This window comes from Monopterus albus, unplaced genomic scaffold (genome assembly GCF_001952655.1).
Source record: "Monopterus albus unplaced genomic scaffold, M_albus_1.0 scaffold43.1, whole genome shotgun sequence".
Classification (NCBI taxonomy): Eukaryota; Metazoa; Chordata; class Actinopteri; order Synbranchiformes; family Synbranchidae; genus Monopterus; species Monopterus albus.
Genome location: NW_018127923.1, coordinates 1,772,454 through 1,793,526, shown reverse-complemented (window position 1 = coordinate 1,793,526; position 21,073 = coordinate 1,772,454). Strand labels below are relative to the sequence as shown.

General features: G+C 40.4%; 1 protein-coding gene across 3 annotated transcripts in view; it reads right to left on the bottom strand.

Annotated features, from left to right (window-relative positions):
* The window catches only part of slc18a2 (solute carrier family 18 member 2), a 41,374-nt gene that overhangs the window by 12,161 nt on the left and 8,140 nt on the right, over positions 1-21,073 (bottom strand). For 2 of the 3 annotated variants that reach the window (XM_020599917.1, XM_020599916.1), the window contains 11 exons: positions 19,895-19,987; positions 19,328-19,417; positions 19,188-19,231; positions 14,656-14,716; positions 13,429-13,524; positions 11,463-11,541; positions 7,122-7,173; positions 6,778-6,841; positions 6,564-6,683; positions 5,693-5,826; positions 16-1,819 (listed from right to left, as the gene is read on the bottom strand). In XM_020599917.1, the coding sequence (XP_020455573.1) occupies positions 1,712-1,819; positions 5,693-5,826; positions 6,564-6,683; positions 6,778-6,841; positions 7,122-7,173; positions 11,463-11,541; positions 13,429-13,524; positions 14,656-14,716; positions 19,188-19,231; positions 19,328-19,417; positions 19,895-19,987 (941 nt within the window). In that variant the 3' untranslated portion in view covers positions 16-1,711. Of the gene's footprint in view, positions 1-15; positions 1,820-5,692; positions 5,827-6,563; positions 6,684-6,777; positions 6,842-7,121; positions 7,174-11,462; positions 11,542-13,428; positions 13,525-14,655; positions 14,717-19,187; positions 19,232-19,327; positions 19,418-19,894; positions 19,988-21,073 lie in introns of those variants that run through there. The other variant, XM_020599918.1, reaches the window with a different exon arrangement.

The following is a 21,073-nucleotide window of genomic DNA, read 5'->3' as shown; positions in this document are numbered from 1 at the left end:
CTACTCTACTCTACTCTACTCTACTCTACTCTACTGACAGCACTGCATTCTCATGATATAATGAATATGCTAGTGCACGTTACAAAAAGCATCTGTAAATGATCTTTCCCTCTGATGTTGCCAGAATTGTTGTTAGTAGGAGGATACAATGAATTAATTTTATTTTTTGGAATAAATCGCTCATATCTTTCCTAAACAGCCCTTATAACAAGCCAAGCTGCAGGTCTTGGCTCCATGCCCAAAGCACTTATTGTTTTGGTTCATGTAGATGCGGCAGCGCAAAGTTCCAAAGGGCTGGCTGAGGTGGAAGATAAATCGAAGGGTGTGGGGATTAATAAATACACTCATGAAGTGCAGTCACACCAAAATTTACCATTCCTGTCTGTGAATTGACCTGCCTCCTTCAGTTCACCCAAAGATCAATCTGACTGAACTTTGACACACAAAATTTGCTATTAGTCAACTAACTGTGCCAGCTCCTGTGGGTGATTTTGACAAGGGCTGCTACTTCCTGTCCTCTCCTAGTTTTGACTACACCCCTCTTAAGTACATTTTGCCAGAGATGTTCAGAAGACATAAAATAGAAGTCCGAGTCCAGTTTGTCGGATCCCAGTTTGAGTTATATCTCTTCCCAGAGCAGTTTCTCCTTTTGAATTGCATCCAGATTAATAGGTTTATAGAAGGTTACTGTGTCTCTGAGGTGCCAGAGACCATCGTTTTTGAATTTGGAGAACCTGCAGATAAATAGAAAAGCTAAACACAGATATTCCCTTTCAATTCAGTGGAAAGTGGGTCTAAACATCTGCCTCCAAGGCAGACTGGAGGCTGAGTGCCACATTTTTACATATGTCTCTTAGCTTGATTAACCCTGATATGACACAATAAGCTCAGCTGTCAGTTTATTAGGTACAGTACACCAAGCTAAAACTAATGCAGGCAACTATTGATCTGACTACACCTTTATACACATCTTCCACCAAAATATGAGCAGCTCGCCTCATTTGAACAATCCTCCCACCTGATTGTGCCTCTCTTCATGCTGTACGTGCACCGTTTACTTTACAGACCACACATCCCCCCCGAGGCTGTTCAAAGCCACTTTCAAGGTTAGGAAATTACAAATTGCCAAAAATGACCAAGTGATCAAACTGTTCCCAACAGAGCTGAACCAGAACATCTGGGTTTAAGACTCCTGTGTTCTTTTGGAACAGTGTCAAAGCAAGAAACTTTACACAACAATTTTACACAACCAACAATTAGACATACCACACAGTTACCCAATATACTACCACCCTGCACACCACATTCTGATAATATTCTTGACATTATCATGGGCATAGAGTAGATAAAACGGAGCTTTTTAATGACTGACATATGAATGATTACAGATCTGTATTTGAAATAAACCAGCACAGAGAACTTGCTGCTCAGCGCCATTCTACTGCCCAAAAAGTGCTTTTCTCTCTATTGAATAAGGCTGTTGGCTAAAAATATCTCACACAATGCATTTGCAACAACAAATCAAGAACAATTTTGCTTTGCTCCAGGACAACTGCTAAGAGACACTGTACGGTGAAGACTCAACGCAGGACATTCACAGGGAAACATCTCGGCCATTTTGTTTCTTGCCGTTTCTTTTCTTCTGTGTTCCTTATTTTTTGTACAACAAAATAGATTCTCTGAAAGCTTAACCTTTATTGCTGGTGTCCAGTTAGTCATATTCATCGTACTCTGGATCCATGCTTTCACCCTGATAATACGTCCCTTGTGTGGAGTAGGACCTCGTCTTCATTGAGCAGTTGGTATCCATCAAAATTGCCTGAAAAGAAGAAAGGGTCATTTCAGTTGGAAAAGGTCATTTCTGAAACAACATGTGTCAGAATTCCTTGAGTAAAAGCTCTTTTTGACACCAATTAAAATCCAGCACTGCGTAGTTTTTTTTTAAATATATATTTTACTTCAGCTCATGTTGCAAATGTGAGGAGGTTCAAGGTTTTGAGTTCAGTTACTCAGATGATTTTAGGATCCTGTTTGACAAGTTTCAGGATGAATTTAAGTTGAAACAATCCACTGAATGCAGTTGTGTTGTGTTCCACTAAAGCTCCCATGTGCAAGATTTGAAAACCGACTGACTTCAGTGCTAGCAGGGTTTTCCCTGCCATAGAAAGGCTTAGGTGCAGCACCTAAGTGTTTTTGCAGAATGCATAAAAGCAACATATCAGATGAATGTAAAAACAATGGTGACTTACTGTATATGCATTAAAAATAACAGAGAGGTGACTTGGTCTCAAAATAAGACATGCATTTAAGCTGGCGGTGGAAGCTGATAACAAACACTCTAGAGTGGATCACATCTTTTCTACAGTTACTCTCAAGACCAGGTGTTATGCAGAGTTCTGTCCGCATACAATCACATCCCCCTTGGGGAAGCATGTCCCCTCCCAAGCACATTCGTCTCAGCAGCCTCACTTTAATCACCACCCTCCCACAACAACTTTCTACCCACTGACCAGCAATGCGATTAGGAGGTGTGCTCCAGCTGGTCCTAGAGAATCTCTGATCTCACACATAAACCCACACACAATATTTACAACAGTGCAAGCAAAACAGCACATGAATGCTGCTCACGAGCCACAATACCCTGCATATGTTCCAGTCATGTTACAAGTATTACTGACCACAAGTAAAGCCAGTCGGTGTGCTGCCGTCTTTCACTCCCAGCTGTGCCGGGCTCATGTTAGGAAGTAGAAATGAGATGACCCACTATAGATTGTGTGCTGCCATATTAGATGGCTCTTTGGGTCATAAATTTGAAACTAGACTTAATTTCACTTTGTCATTGATGTTACTACATTATGTCCATAAAACAAGGAAATACATTATGTCATTATAACAGGAACAGGACATACTAGATCTTAATAATGTGAAAAATATCATTTTAACATGAAAGTATCTCATTATAATGACAAAGGTTTCTCATTACAGATACTGAGCAATTTTTTTTTTCTCATGGTAGCAGCAAAATGATGCCCCGGGAAATAACTCAGCTAACTATTATTACACATAAAAAGTAGGATTATTTCCTTCATTTTCAAGCTACAAATCTAAAACTACAACACAATATGGTAAATTCTTCTTTGTCACTGACTAAGAAAGGTAATCCTTTTCTTCCAGAATGAGTCCTTCTCCTTGCTGAAAGTTATTGCCATAAAAATAACTCTCAGGTATCATAAGAATGCTTAGCTTTAGTGCAACTCAACACAGGGCCGTTCAAAAACCTTTCACTGAACTGGGCAAACTGCATCATCACATCTGGCACTGAATGATTTACACTCTGGCAAAATAATGAAATGTTCTTTAATATATATAAAATGGCTTTGCTGAAAACTACCACGCCATGGCCAATCTGCTCACTAAGGACAGAATCAGGTCGATCCCCTAGTGAAACACTTATGAAATGGCAAAGAAGAAATGAGAGAAATACTGATGAAGGAAAGTTGCAGAGGAGAAGAGTAGATCAGGGTGAATACAAACAAAGTATCATGGAGAAGAGAGGTGAAGAATGACACACATGCTGTATGGTGATGAACAAATGGCTATGGAGGCAAGTGGATCGAGCTGCAGGATGGTCACAATCGTGCAGATGTGCATGCTGTCCATTGCTGTCAAATGATGTTAAGGTAATTTATAGGTTTTTTTCTCCGTTCAGTGACGTCCATTATACATGACAGGGGGTGTTTCTGCGAAGCCCTAAAAGGAAATGTCAAAATGCATTTGACACAGACAGTTTGACGACTCCCTTATAAAGGTTAGTACGTGATTTCCATGTGATATAAGGTTGTTTAGACAAAATATACACATCAACCTCAGGAAAGCAGTTTTCTTGTATTGCCTTTCTTATTCCACTGTCACTGGCTAGGGCACTCAGTGCATGCAACGGCCCATATTCATGTAATATGCAGAAGGCGGTGTTGACTAAAGCTGGTACCAAACTCCAAGGGCTCCATTTCCTGCCAGAACAAAGCCAATGTGGCTTCTAACGCAGTTGATACGCAGTTTTCCTGCATGTCTGTTTTTTCCTGCACATTGGTGTGTTCAGTATTTTACTGCCTCAAATAAATACATGCATGCAATTACACAGAGGAGAAGTACCGCTGAGGCCATGTTGTGCCAATTAGGCAGCACAGTGCAATCTTGGTGCTCATTTTGACTCGAAATACTGATGGCAATAACACCTGCTTATCACAATCACAGGTGCAGGGAAGCACGAGATCAGGTACCCAAACATATTTTAATGGACACACCAGTTTAAAATTAACCTTTAAATGCTCAACCAATCTGCCAGAATTAACTCCAAAAGGTTTAAGGTGAAATCATCTGAATTATGACATATGTGTAATAATTTCTTTTTTTTTTTTTACCGCAATCTTACCAGGTGGTCAAATTGAGATCAATTCATTTCTATTCAGGTGTATTTATATAGCACCAAATCATGAGGACACTTTACAAAGTGAGGTCTAGACCTTACTATTATCATTATTATAGAGAAAAAACCGACACATCTCCTTTTCAAGGGAGACCTCGCCAAGGTATTATTATTTTCAAATAAGATGAATATATTGCACTTATGCACTGTGTGTGGCTATATACAGTATATGAATATGGTCAAGCAGTGCTGGCGCGCTGGGATGCAGCCAGGGGCGAGCTATAGCCGATGTTTGGTGACTGAAGATCAGACACAGTATCCAGGTGATTAAACATACAGAAAGCAAACAAAATAAGGCATGTAAGCAGATCATGAGGCATGATAACAAAGGTAAACTCAGCAAGGCCTGGCTGTGCACATAACTGTAGCTGCGCCTGTAGTCACTGTAATTACAAAACACTGTTGGACATGCTGGGCCCTATTGCAGGAAAACAGAGCCTCGAACCTTGCAGAACTTTAGCTTAGCTTTGACCTAGGTGTTCACACCGCAGTGCTGATATTCAGCAAATCTCAGCTCGTCAACTGTCGCTTTATTGTGTCTAATGGAAGCAAATAGATAAGTGACATTATATATAATTTAGCATGATTTTATCATGTCGCTTAAGAAAAAGACATGAAATTAATGTGGTAAGTTTAATAGCTACTTCTAAATCAGTGTACAGACCATGCTTGTGGTGCTGGTTATGGATGTTTGTCAGTTCTTCAGAATAAATACAGTGTCAAAGAGTCTAATTGAACATGGGTGTAAAAAGTAGGTGGGAACAGTCTGGAACAGTGTTTTTAGATGTTGACCCAGATATGATTACAAATGTGTTTACTTTCTTTGCCTGGAACTGGCAGTAGTATAAGCACGATACTGTAACTCACTGGCCACGTATGCAGGAAATGACAAAAGCAATGTTCGTACTTCTACAAAAAACTCAGTAGAATAAGTGTATGGCACTTTAGTTTTTTTCACACAAGCCTCAGTTTTGCAGCTTTTATATGAGTTTACCATTTACTTTATATGACTTTTTTGAAATGTTTCACACATCTGTGTTATGGAACTACTGTCTCATTCAGTGACTCATTCAGACTAAAAGGCAATACAAGAAAACATGGAGTTTCATATTATCTATTCAAAAACCACTAACCCATACAGGTGTCTTGAAATGATGAATCTGTTCAACTGTATTGGATGTATATTAAATGGATTTGGAATCTTACAATTTTCTCTTCCTGTCCAGGTGGATTCCTTAGGAAAAGACAAAGTGGAGCAAATAAAATATCCACTACTCCGATGATGGTCATCAGCCACGGGAAGCCAATGCTCTCAGCTATGGATCCTCCAATAGATGGACCTGCATCATTAAAGGACAGATCACATACCAGTTCAGTATGGTTCATCTGACTCAGGGAAGCAGTTTGGATCCTGACAGGAGGATGCATTGGTAACAACAGGTAAATAGTAAAATATTAGGGTAAATATGGAGAAGGGGTCATGTTTGTTAACAGACAGGAAGCAGGGTAATACCAGGGTAATAATAAGGTCATTTACTAACAGGAAATCACCATTATTATTATATTTATTTACTGAAAAGCGACCCCCACTCCCCAGCCCTTCAGAAATGCATAACCATGTGTTTCTAGTTAATGTCATGGCACAAACACTACTTTTCCTAGATGCCACCGGCTATGTTACATTAGTAAATGTCAAAGGCAAATGACAATATCTTGAAACAGAGACACTGACTCAGGGCTGATAAATAGTTTTCTTCTTAATTGTATGTAATTATTTTAAGGCCAGAGAAATTACTTGAAAACAGAAATCACAATTTTTATGTAATATCCATGGATTTCCAAAAAATATACCTTAAGTGTAAAAATGGATGCATTGCACTTTTGATGTTATAATACCTTTGTGTAAAACAAGAACTAGGCCCCCACAGCAAAACCAGAATTTCATTTGGACAAACAAGATAATGCAAAGGGACTGCACATTCTCTGTTACTGCTCACATCCACATCACAGGTCTCCTAACCTGTAGATTAATAGTCTGTAGTATCACTGAGGCTTTGTATCTCTGGTTCATGCTTACCTAAAGCAAATCCCATGCAGAAAGCCACATCAGCAATGGCATACACACTTCCATAAACAGACACATGCCGCAGGTCCACCAGGTAACCCATTATAGGCATCATAGAAGAGTCCACCATGCCTGTAGCACATCACAAACAATACAGGTCTTACACACTGGGACCAGACTGTGCTGGAGGTGTTTATTTAGCACAGTACTAATTTAAGAGACTTACCAATAGCAAAGCCAACACCAAAGTTTGGAAGAATCAGACCATAGATGTCTCCAGCAAATGGAACCTAGAACACACAGGCTTAACTTATTCCTACATATCATAAACAATAACACTTTCAGGCCAGGTGGGAAAATCTACTGTCGATCATTTGGACATTCTGGATGTTTCTTTACTATAGAATGATTAAAAACAACAGCACATCCTTGTAAAGTGAGGAACTCTTTAGAATGCGGTTTCATTGAACAGCACCAATTCTTCTCCATTTTTAACTCTTTAGTGACCAACCTAAGATATTCTGTAGGTGATATCTGAATTCACACTGTAGTTGTCTCACTCATACTTACACATATTACACTGATTCCAACCACCATCATTCCAATAAGAGCGCAAAGCCATCTGTGGAGAGAAGATGTGAGAATACATCTGTATATACAGCAGCTATAATAAGTATTCACCCTCCTAGGAAGATTTCACCTCTAATCTTTTTTTTTTTTTTACAACATTGAATTATGATCTAAATCGGTCATAATTTAATGTGGCTTTTTTGACACAGATGAAAAAAAAAAAATCGCAAGTAAGAATATAAGACAGAAAATAACTCGGTCTTCCAGTCACCACATTCTACCCATAGAGGCATAATGTCAACCAGTGACCAGTATATAAATGTACACCTTATGCAGTACAAGACCATCCATAAGACTCATATCACCCAAGGTAAAATGGGATTGACTGACAAAGACACCCGTGCACCTTGGTTAGTACTTACAATTACTTCCATGTTACATGGACCTGCCAACAAGCTCTCTTCCTCTGGATAGCAGTCACAGAGAAACTCTCCACTACCTTGTATAATCCCTCCACCTCCTTCACTCTGTTAGCTCAGTAATATCATAGAAGTTGACAATCTCCCAGTTAAATATGGAAACCTACTCTTTACTTCTTAACAAGCCTCATGACCCAGAGATCTAAAACTAACATCCACCCACAAAAGAAACATTTCAGCTATTAATGAAATCTGGAATCCATTCTTAATTCATTTTGACTACAACCAGACACCTGGGGCCAAGGCACAAATGCTGCTGTTATTGATATTATTATTATTATGGTAAATAATAACATATTGTATGAAGTCCTACATACTCTAGGCTACATGTTTTTCTTCCTTCACAATGGTATACCCTTTTTAGATGATGTCATACACACACACACACACACACACGCACACACACACACACACACACACACACACACACACACACACACACACACACATATATAGCCTATTTGAGTTATTCCATTATTTCTGATTTGTTGCACTGGGGGCTGTTGTACAGCCATAGTTAAGTGTTCATCAGAGTAACGGGACTGTTTAGACATTCAGAATTGGAATCAGAATCAGCTTTATTGGCCAGGTGTGTTGGACAGACGAGGAATTTGACTCTGGTACATCGGCTCTCAATGTGTATGTACATATCCTTATGTAAAGCAGCAATGGGCAAGTGAGGTGTGCAGGTCCTCCATGGAGGGCAGGCTGGGACTGATGGTTCTTTCTGTAGTCCTCACTGTCCGATGAAGTCTGTACTTGTCCTGTTTGGTTGCTGAGCCAAACCAGACAGTGATGGAGGTGCAGAGAACAGACTTGATGATTCCTCTGTAGAACTGTATCAGCAGCTCCTGGGGCAGGTCGAACTTCCTGAGCTGGTGCAGGAAGTACATCCTCTGCTGTGCCTTCTTGGTGATGGTCCTGATGTTGGACGTCCACTTCAGGTCCTGGGAGATAGTGGAGCCCAGGAACTTGTAGGACTTTACTGCTGATACAGTGCTGCCAGGGGGATGGGGGGTGGGAGGGATGTCCGGGTTTAGCAGTTAGGCTAATTACATCACAATGTAACCATCCCACGCAGATCACACTGGGTCAGGTGCACATTCATTGTAACATTATGTTAGCTATAGTGCAAAAGACCGGCAAATTTGCTCAAGTATATCAAGTCGCAGTAGGTTAGCACAGGCCAGTCTGATCATAAATTTCAAAAGGACTGAAGCAAAGCAGAGAATAACATGAAAGAGGACTCCTGCTGTTTTATATCATGGAAGGTAAGAACGTGTTTATTTAACATTACTGCATCATATCGTCTCTGGTGTGCTTTAAATTGATGATGTCATACTCTGAATATAATGTTAATGTGAAGTGGAGTAATAAGGCTCCACATATGATGGCAGGCTTGCTATTGATTGAACAGATTAGAGGCCGTAGCCTCGCAGTCCTAATGTATTTAGCATCAACTGCGGTTGACATTTATAACTTGCACTTGCAAATGCATCTTCTTATGTGTGTTTTTTTTTTTTTGGCTGCTACAAACACAACACAAGTAGTGTTTTTCTTCTAAGCTGCTCCCTTAGTGTGGAAACTAGTAAAAAAAAAAGGCACCAGTCATCGAGGATGTGTTTTCATTCCAAGACCTTCTCTCCCTGCACTGACATGTCGGGTCCGGCACCAAGTGATATTCTGGGATCTCATAATTTACAAATTAAGCACTGAGTAATATGCATTCAGGTCATCTGCCAGTTGGTCTTCCACAGGGTGGGGGTAATTTCCTTTAGCCACTATTCTGTAGGCTTCTCCACACAGTGGCAGGGTCACTGGCTGAAACCTGGTCTTTCAGCTTTTCAGAGTAGCTCCTCCTTGCTACTCTGATCTATCTTGTCAGTGTGTTCCTGGCCTGCCTGTACAGGATCCTGTCCACACGTCTGTAGGCCTCCTCTTTGGCAGAACGAAGCTGCTTGACCTCAGCCATGAACCAGGGTTTGCTGATGTTGAATGTGCCGAAGGTCTTGGTGGGCACTCATGCGTCCTCACAAAAGCTGATGTATGATATCACAGTGTCAGTCACTGCATGCCGATCTGTAGAGGCAGCTTCAAAAATCACCAAAAACCCTCCAGTCTGAGGCCTGTAAGTCTGACTTCACCTGCTTGGTCCATATCTTCACTGTGGCAACCTGTGAAGAAAGTCAAGAAGTGCAACAGGCTGTTTGATGTAATTCACCTTGTGGTCCAGCAGAGGACATTTTTAAAATTCACTCCCAGCTTGACCAGTTACATGGCATGTTGACCTGTCAGTAAAGTAAGCTAGTAGCATTATGTTTACAAGGACAAAATACAGGATTGATAAACTGATTGGACAATAATGACACTGGAGTGGTGTCAAGGTAAAACAAGTTTGCTGACTCCGCAAAAAAGCAGATGTCTTACTCAAGTACGGCAACACCAACACCATGGACTCACCTGCAATCTTGCTGTACAAGTGAGGCATCTAAGTTAATATTACCACAGATGAGTGGAGCAGCGTCCGTTCCACAGCCTCGCCTGACTGTCCTGCCTCTGCGGCATGTCATGATATTTTAGCTAAGCTCTCTTAGCAGTGCATAAATCAGCCAAAGCAGTCAAAGGTACTAACTAATATTTTTTAATTAAGTATTGAGAATATTAAGGCCAACTCTATACTTGATTTTTTTTGGCGGAGGCAGGTACCATATGATGTGGGTTGCGTTTGAATTGATTTAAATGAATTATATGTCAGATTGAACACTGTTCGAACATGATACTGGGAAAAAGTGACAGCCCTCAAATCTCATGTACTGTAAATCTGACTGTACATTTATTGAAGCATTTCTCTGTTTCTTTTGTAAATGTCCTATATCTATTACTATCTTCCATGTCCTGTCCTTGTTAATGTCCTATGTGTTGTGTTAGAAAAACAAAATGTCAACTCTGCACAGCCTGATCCAGTCCAATCACCTGAACTCCCTGCAGGAAATCAGAAGGGCCTGGGTGGAAGAGCCGCAACAACCAATTTCTTAGTCCTGGAAGGTGCACTTGAAAATGTTAGCACCTCATCTATAGTATTTGCACCAAACTAGCCTTTATCCATCTTAAAGTGGTCTGCACATTTACACAAAGGTGAAGCCCTACAATGTCCATATTAAAGCAATAAGGTTATTTATTCAGTTTCATACTAATGTTATTCACATTCATTTAGAAACTCTTTCATACAGTACATTCTCCCTTTCTCCTCCCTCTCTCTCACCAGACACCAACATTCTACATACAGTTTATACAACCTCAAAGGCAAACCTCCCAAAATAAGTGCAAAAAGCACCATTTTTGACATCCATTAAGATCACACTTAAACTAGAAGCAGCAACACTGGTAGTTGTGACAGTAACAGGAATAGTAAACAGTAACAGCAGCAGACCAGTTGGAGCAGGGTTAGCACTAGAAACAGCATGAACCTGTAGAAATGGTTGTGTCTCTAGCAGCAACACCAGTATCTAGACAATCAGCAACTTCAGTAGTGGTAGTAGAAGTAGTAGTATTAGTTGTGATGTGGTGATGAAAGTCCTGCTTTGACATTAAAGGGATTTGGTTTATGATAATAATGAAAACAATTTTGGTTAACAGAAGATTCAGAAAAGAACAATATAAATGTACAAATCCAAAAGCCATTCCACAGGAAAGCATGTACACAGAAATTATGGTCTGTATCATCAAGGCCTCTATAAAGCCAGCCTTACAAACACTAAAAACACTGAAAACTAATTTAGAGGAGCGGAAACAGATATCACATCCACAGAGGGAGCGAGAGAGAGAAAGAGAGAGGCTAGATAAAGATAATTTCCTTCCCTACCTGCCCATCTTGTGTGCCAGTGTGGCAAAGATGTTGGTTCCAATAAGGTAGGAGATAGACGCTGGTAAGAAAGCGACGCCTGTACCGCAAACAGACACACACATTGAGATGAGGGAATAAAGGTGTGGGAAGGCTTTTCAAGATAAGCAGATCTCTATCCACTGTCTGTAATAAAGACTTGCCAGCATATGACACCCTAATATCCTGTTCTCCACTCATCCTCTTTATCTGACCTTGACTTCTTTTACAACAGTCTGGAGAAACAAACCAATAATAACAAAGAATGCAGAATGATGTTTTCTGATTGACAATATCTAGCAGGATGGAGGAGTGATGCTCCTGCACAAGGGCAGGTTGCTAAGTAGGAAATGTATATGTATAGGAATATATTATGTAAACGAGACAGGAAAGAATGTGAAGAACTGACTGAGGATATTATTTGGTTGTAATTAGTACCCAGAGAGGGGTTTTGGTAACACTTCAGAATACAGCCCACAATTTACAGCATAAGTACACTGAATCTACAAATGGGCTTCCTGTGGTTAAATGGAAAGAAATAAAAAACTTGCATTGTTCATCTCAGGTATTTATAATTTGAAATGGAAAGTTTGTTTTAAAATAAAAGTATTTTTTATTAAGAATCCTAAATATTTAAAATAAGGATTTTACAATGAACTCATGGCTAATAGATTGCATTTGTGATAAATATATATTGTATTTAAGCTATAACTACATTGTATAAGGGGGCAACAAAGCATCACTTTAAAATCCAGCCTGCATACCTTTACTAAACTGATAGCTGATTTATTTAGCACATTTAAAAACAACAGCCATTGACCAAAGTGCTGCACAGTAAATCTAGGGAAAATAAGCTATCATAAGCAAAAGTAAAGAGCACCAAAACAGTAACAGATTAATAGCAGCAGGCAAGGCAATTGACAAAGAATAAAAGAAAATAAGGTAGGATGAAGATAGCTCAAACACCAATCTAAAAAGGCGGGTCTTGAGCTGGGACTTAAACACAGCTAGTGAGGGCACTAGTCTAATAGATAGAAGTAACTCATTTGAGAGATTCAGACTCTAACTGAGAAGGCACAGTCTTCTCTACTTTTCTTTTTAGTCTTAGAAACAGCCAGTAATGAATGATCAGCTGATCTAAGGGTTCTGGTTGGGCAGTAAGGTTTTAGGAGTACTGAGAGGGATGAGGGGGCTAGTCCATTTAAGGCCTTATATGCCATCAAGAGAATTTTAAAACAAATCTGAAAACTGACTGGTAGCCAATGAAAGCAGGCTAGAACCAAGGAAATGTGCTTCTTTTATGGGTGTGAATGAGAAATCGAGCTGCTGCATTTTGAACATGTTGTGGGTGATTTATCGAGGAATAACTAACACTAGTGTAAAGGGTGTTACAATAATCAACACGGCCCGAAATAAAGGCATGGGTAAAACTCCCTGGATAAAAAAGGTTTAAGTCTTGACAACAGCCTCAACTGAAAGAAACTGGATGTGATCACAAACTTGATATCCTTATGGAATTTAAAGTCACTGTTACAATGAGTTACCATGGGGTCTGAAAATGGGATGAGAAAATGTTGATGCCATTCATTGCAGTTGTCCTAATGCCACTTTTTCATGGACTTTGCACAGGAATGTCAGTTTGGAAATATTTCTAAAGTTTGAAAGGATGGAGGGGTCCAATTTAGGTTTCTTAAGTTTTGGCCGAACAAAGGCATGATTGAATATTAATGGAACAAAAGTTGCAACAAATTCTAAAAACTCTTTTTTCAGAAACGAGGAGGAAGTATGTCAGAGGGACAACTTGAGGGCTTACAGTATATTCTTTAGCACTGAGGTCATAGCAACTGATGAGTTGTGATGTATCTTGTGTCATGATGCATTATGTTGAAAGGTGTTTGCTTCCTATGTGTATTTTCTGTGTCTGTACTGAACAGAGCTTTGTAGATACCTAGCTGCCATTTCCTGGCACACATGGTCTCCATCATCCAGATTGGCAGCGTTGGCTCCATCATGGCAATGGCCATATTTCCAAAACAAATGGCACCTGGGGATCAAGACTGAGGGTAAGTGGAAGCAGTGTCAATTATGGTCTATTGTTGTTCTTTGTTCTTTGGTCTTTATGAATAACATTTCCAACCCACAACCACCTGCACATAGACACATAGAAAACTCTTTTTGTAATTCTGTTTTCACAGTATGTGGCCTGGGTAACTCCTGAACCAGCACAGAGGTATCAGGAGGCTACGAGGAAAGCAGCTTCTGCGTTTGCAAATGGAGGACAACAGGGAGGTCATGGAGGAGAACTTTCTGTTGGTTTCAAACTATCAGATAAATCAGGAATGGAAAGAAGAGTACTGCTGACTTCAACTTGTGATTAACTTAATTTATAGAAGCAGCTGGGGATTGGAAAGCATTCAGTTTGGCCACTTTAGGCTTACAACTCTGCTTTTTTTTTGCATGAAGGTAAAGCTGTAAAATTTAACAGTTCATGTTGCAAGTGTGACTCCATGTGCATAAAAGCAACAGAAACGAAGAACTGGGAAATGAGTTTAAGACATACTGTGGAAGTGTTCTAGCCACATCCACTTGGGTCAAACCCCATGTTAGTCACACTGGGAGGATTTCATATCCATGCAGGGAACCCTATCGAGTCCTGCATGACAAGCTTAAGAAAGTAGTTAAGAAGAAGGGTGTCTGGGATGCTTTGCTTAAACTGATAACATTGCAAGTCTGACCTCAATAACTGGGAGAAAGGGGATAGATGTCACTGCACCGACTAACAGGAGAGACAAAGACATTTTTAAAGAATATAACTGCAACTAAACTTAGCTCAAGACACAAATCGTCTATAATAGATATTTAAAATCTTAAGTCACTACTGCCAGCTGATTTACACATACACACACACACACAAATATGTTTTTGTCATGAATAGATGACCCTGTTTAACATGCAGCATTCACTTCACAACAAGTTAAAGCCTATATTGCTGTTCTGTAACTAGCAAATCATTTGTTGGCTTTGTGTTTAGTTGACATATCCTGTCTTTTATTTGGTACAATTTCTCTCCTCATTTGTTTCCCAGCACCAATAAATAAGGTATCCCACAGATTCTTCTACAGAGTGGGCTGACATAGGTCTCCTCACATCAACTGGGCTGCAGTTATTTTCTTACCAGCTGCAATTAGAATGTATGGATCCTTCATCAGAGTCCACAGCGAGGTCCCCTTCTGACTCTGTGATGGACAAAGGCACAAAAACGAGACTCAGGTTACAAATCTGTTCCTGGAAAAAAGCATTTTTACACTTCTTTTAGTATGTTTGCATACACTGTCAAAATGACCATTAAGGTAACCACCTCCTCTGCCTGATATACTATAACCTTTGTGAACTAGTGTCTAAGCAACAGAGCATTGACTGACTACACCAAAGGGCAAGCCAGAATCTCATGGCACGCCTGTATTTATGGTCATGGAAAGTGGCCTCTATACAACATGTTACCAGCCTTGTCACTTTATAAACATTTATTTTTATTTACTTATAATAAATAAAATGAGTGAATGAGAGAGGAGGGGTAAATCTGACATGAGAGGGAAGCATCAAGATATAGTCACTCCTTATAGACTGAACTAAAGCTTGATTTATATGGTCCTGGGTTAAATCTACACAGAGCCTTTGTCATAGGCTATGTAAGTGCCGCAACAACCTGTGTACTGGTGTGTCTGTATCACCCTGCACTCACACCACCAAAACACTAGTTAGTGGTAGGCTTTGTATGCCACTGTGTTGCATTTCATCACCACTTATTGTACTAACAATGGTGACTGAAACTGAGCAGGCCATGTTGAAGTTAAGACTAATAGATGTGGAACAGCGGTTACTTTTACTGAAAATACTGCAACACGTAAGTAAGAAGACCTCGGAGGAAATGTCTGTAGGACCATTGAACCAGCTAAGGCCGAATGAGGGCGATTTTCTGTGCTTGTCCTGCCATCCAGCCACCGAGAGAAATGTATGAGGAAATGCGATGCAGCCAATCACTGTGTCACCATGATGTACATTTCTAGATTGGTGCACGTCAGGCTACGGCATAGAGGATGAGGCTACATGTTATCTACAGTGTAGGTACAGTGTAGATTTACTGCAGAGCCATAAATCAAGCATAAGAAGAGCGCACTGGGGGAAAAATAGCATAAAAACAGTAGCCTAAATACATAGCCTATCAGCAGAGAAAGTATGCACTGAATTTGTCTAAAATTCTACATGAAAGAGATGCATTGAGAACAAAAACTGGTTATCATGGAGTTGAAAAGAAAACATTATAATTGTAGCTTAAATTTGAATCCCCATTGAAACATTTGCCATTGTAAATACTATTTCCTACTTACAAGCTAGTGAGCCACGTGCTTGTCTGTGCTCGCTTTTGTTTGTAACTTCCTTGGTGGTATTGAAGAGAGCTCATTTGTGGCATCTAGACTTGCGATTTTTTATTTCTTGCAAATGGGGATGATGAGTGTCTCCATTGCCATGTAAGGTTTTGTCTACTTTGCAATAAGCTCAGCTAGCATGTAACTTGGCTCTATCGCCTTATCAAATAATTTCACACAATCCCACAAGCAGCTGATCTGCCTCTGGTGCAGATCCCGCACTCTTCTGAAGCAGGCCCTGTGTAGAAGGGATGTTTGGTAAGTGCCTCTACAACTTGTTTAGCACCATGCTAGCATTAGCTAACTTCTCCTGACAGTTGACGCACTCGGCAGCAAGTTCCAGTAGCTCTGTCCTCTTTTGTGTTTTTTTTTCTTTCCGTGCTTTCTGAATTTGTATATCAAGATCGGTGTGTGGTATCTGTTCCTATGGTGTCTTGTTGCTTGCTCTCTGTTGTTTTTGTCCCTTGCTGCTGCAGGAACACTGGAATTTCCCCACTGTGGGATCAACAAAGTTCTACCCTACCCTACCCTATAGGATTTGCCTCTGAATTGGGAAATGAGTCCGTACAAAGTACTGACATAGTAAGTAAAAAGAAGCAATGCACGGTGTCCATTACACATGAGAACGTGGTAACTTACTGCCGTTGAGCGTTTTATAAGAAGTAAGTAAAAAATTCATTCATACCTTCGTGTATGGTTGTCACAAAATCCCACATCAGACCTAGACTTGCCTCACAGACATGCCATTTAGGAACCACTGCCCTAATAGATAATATCTATAACAATATTTTGATGCAACAACATATTTCTTCTCCAGTAGGCAGCTACCCAAGGCAGTGTTACCTGCTACAGTTCTTAAATGCATGGAAACCACGGAAACTGGCCGACTGAAATTTTTTGTTTTCCAGCAAAAGCTATGATTATATTTTTTCATTCTAATACCTATGTTTCTAAACATGTGTCTAAAGAGTCCCAGAACACAGAACTGCGTGTCCTCTTATAAACATATACGTATGTGAGTGCAGAAAACATATACCAAACAGGATACAAGCTATCTGAATCAATCAGTCACACAAAGGCATGTTTATCTCTACAGACATGCTGACACATGCTGACACAGAAAACTGTCTAGTTTCACAAGCACACAAATAACTGCATAAAATAACTACATAGCCACAGCCAATACACTAAAAAGGGTGCTGATATAAATTTCCCATGATACACATAACTTATAGCAAGAAGGTTCTGGGTTTGATCCTGGGCCGACCCAGGGACTTTCTCTGTGGAGTTTGCATGCTCTCTCTGTGCTTGTGTGGGTTCTCTCCAGGTGTTCCAGCTTCTTCCTATAGTCCAAAGACATGTAGCTTAGGTTGACTGGCGACTCCAAATTGCTTGTAGAAGTGAGTGTGTGTAGTTGTCTACATGTCAGCCCTGTGATAGACTGGTGACCTGTCCAGGTTGGACCCCACCTCTCTCGCCCAGTGTCAGCTGGGATTGGCTCCAGCCCCCCCACCAACTTTTTAAGGGTAAGTGGTATTGATAATGGATGGATGGATCTTGGAATGATTGTCACTCCAGTTCTACTTTCTAAGTATGAATGATTATATGCAGTCAAAGACATCATACAAGCACGGTCAAAGGTTTTGCCACAAACTCAGCTAGTCGGTTTCTCTCCTGTATGATTTCACAGGAGTCTCTTCAGACTTTGTAACTGTGCATGAACTTCGATGCTATTCTATGCGATTTTCACCTTCACTGCACCAGACAGTGACATAAGGATAATGATAATCACCTTTATTGGCCAAGTATGTTACACACACAGGGATTTGTCTCCACGCATTGAACCATCATCCAGCAAAGGCACTGCATTGACCAATCATGTATGGGGGATGACTGGGACGTGGACGCCTACAGCAAGAAGACTCTCTTGTTTACCTTGTTAGTATGAGCATTCACTGCTATTCCTTGTCAAATTTGGGCCACAGTTAATGTACCATAATTTTCATTAGCACTGGATGTTTTTTTTTTTTTATCTATCAGTGCAGGCAAACTAGAATTGGTGCTAAGTAGGCTACATTAGCAGCATGGCTAACCAAGACACATTGGAAACTCCCGAGCTGGAAATGTGAATGAATCCACCCACGTCGACTCGTCACAACATGGCTGTATTGTAAGCGCCTACAACACTCCCCCTGAAACCCCTCACCCCCTGAACAAGCAGCCCCTGTGTTAAAACACAGCAGTGAGTTGCGTTTTTTTCTGGACTATTGTGAACATTTCGTCACACTCTGTGATACTGGCTGCTGATCATAGTGAGTTAGCTTTTGCCTTGATGAGAAATACTGTCATGTCTTAATATCACAAGATCTCATCACACCCACCCCTGGTCAACACATTTTCATAAACACACACTCGGATTTTTAACAACATATACACGTGTACACTTTTTTCTTCCTTTACTAGTTATGTCCACTAATATATTAGATCATATGTCACCACGAAAACAGAAAACAACATTCTTTCTCAATTTTTTGAAGGACTCATTAATATTCAAAAACTCTGTTAAATGAGTTCACTGATACATCTGTGAAGCGCTTTTCACTCTCTTAAAGCCTAATAGCTCCTGTCCCCGCTGACTACCACAACAATGACATCACACTTTTCAGTGATCACCGTGGCCTTCAGTACAGAAAATTTAATTATTTGCACATAACAAAAACACCATAAATAAAATGTGTATGTTCACAAATGAAATGTTTTAGCAGTCAGGGAATGCTATGTCAAACAAAAAGGTCAAAATGTTTGATTATCACATTTAATTCCATCTATTAGACACTGATGATACATATGAGCTGAAACATGTTTGCTGCTATGGTGTTGTTTTACATGACTGTGTGTCGCAACCCATGAAATTTGCTGCCAGAATCTTTCCACTTAATAACTTTCAATTACCGGTTGCCTGATGTCTCTTGGTCACCAGAGATAAGGAAACCCATCCCCCCATAAATACAAAAAAAGGACCAGCCATTAGTCTGACTAAAGATTACTTTTATAAATACAGTTTCCTTTGTAGCTGTAAATGAGATTTTGTGTGGTTTTACTGCCATAAGTCAGGAAGGCTAAAGGTCATCCACATTTCTGATTTCTCTCCACACTTCCTTTATTTTCTATTTAATAAAAAAAAGCCAAAAATAGTCTTTAGTGTTTTGCAGCTTTAAAGGTCACCTTAATGAAGTAAGTTACCCCTCAGGAAATGAATTATCAAGGCAAACAAACTCACCTCTGGTTCCACCTTTGTGGGCTGAAGAACAAACATCTGCAGGGCTGGGAAAAACACACAATGAATCAGCAGAGTATTTATTTATACGTATTCATTAAGATGTTAATTTGTAAAAACAAAAAATAACAGTGTAGCAGTACCTCCATCAAACACAGCCAGGAAGGCCAGAACAAGGAAAGGGGCGGTCTTCCCAACAAACTCGTACATCACGCTGCCAAATGGGGGCCCAACTGGGGAGGGTAAACACTGGCTTGTTAGTGGTGTGAGCTCAGCTCTACAATCACTGCAGCTACTGTCGCTTCGCCCCAACAAGACAGCTCAAGTTGCAAGAGGTCTGTCAGGTTAGTTTTGAAAAAAAAAAAAAAACTGCAAGGAAAACCTTGTTTGTAATGAAATATTTGCATCGAATGTATTCTAAAACTATAGAATACATATTTTCATTTGTGTACTAAAAATGTGAGGGTAAAATATCATAATTGCTCCTATGAAACCCCAATAATTTGTCATTAGCTTACTGGTTGTAGAATGGATAGTTTGTACATCTTGGTTTCAGCTTTACATGTTCTTTTTTGATTAGGTATTTATGCAAATGAGTCCAAACTGCACAGAGGAAACAACAAGGACGACTGTTGTTTGATGATTATATTTTAAATATTAGGTGGCTCCTTTACAGAAGAATCTGTTGATTGAACTTTGTATGTACATACCTAACACTCCCAGCGCCAGGCCTCCCAAGGCTATCCCAATGGCACGACCCCTCTCTTCATCATCAGTGTACACACTAGCAAGCATTCCCATCCCTGAAAACACAAATGTATTAATTATGCAATGCAAACAAATGTATTTTTAACTTAACACTGACATTGCCTATAATAATACCAACTGCTGAGGTAGCTAGTTTTACGATGACTGTGACATTTATATTTAAAACGGTAACTGTAGACACTTGCATTCATACTTGAAAAATTGTATTTGGATTTATAAGTGGTGTAGTGAAATACTGCCTGGTTATAGATTTGAATGAGTTCAGTTTTACTGTATAGCAAACAGCTCACATACACTTGTAAGTATGCCAACAAAGATAACAGTACTTACGTATGCCAGAATGCTGTTCATGAACTTCAGCTGAGCATTTACCATGGTCTCCCCCTCCAAATTAACCACCAAACTTGGCGACCTGGGCATCAGCACCTCCCTCTGCAACTGGACTCTGGACTTTCTGACCAACAGGCCTCAGCATGTTAGGTCAGACAACACCAGCTCCTCCACCATTATCCTCAACACTGGTGTACCACAGGGCTGTGTGCTGAGCCCATTCCTCTACTCTCTTTTCACCCATGACTGCAGGCCTGTGCATTGCTCCAACACCATCATCAAGTTTGCAGATGACATCATGGTGATCGGCCTCATCAGCGACAACGATGAGTCAGCCTACAGGGAAGAGGTACAGCACCTGGCTGTGTGGTGCACTGACAATAACCTGCTGCTTAACACCAACAAGACCAAGGAGCTCATTGTGGACTACAGGAGGGAGAAAGAAGGCACACATGACCCCATCCACAATAACAGGATGGCTGTTGAACGTGTCTCCAGCTTCAAATTCCTGGGGACCCACATTTCAGAAGATCTGTCCTGGTCCACCAACACCTGCAGCCTGGTTAAGAAGGCTCACCAGCTCCTCTTCTTCCTGAGGACACTGAAGAAGAACCACCTGTCTTCAGCCATCCAGGTGAACTTCTACCGCTGTGCCATTGAGAACATCCTGACCAGCTGTATCACAGTCTGGTATGGAAACTGCTCTGTCTCTGACTGTAAGGCGCTGCAGCGGGTGGTTAAAACTGCCCAGTGCATTACAGGGATTCCCCTTCCAGCCACTGAGGGCGTCC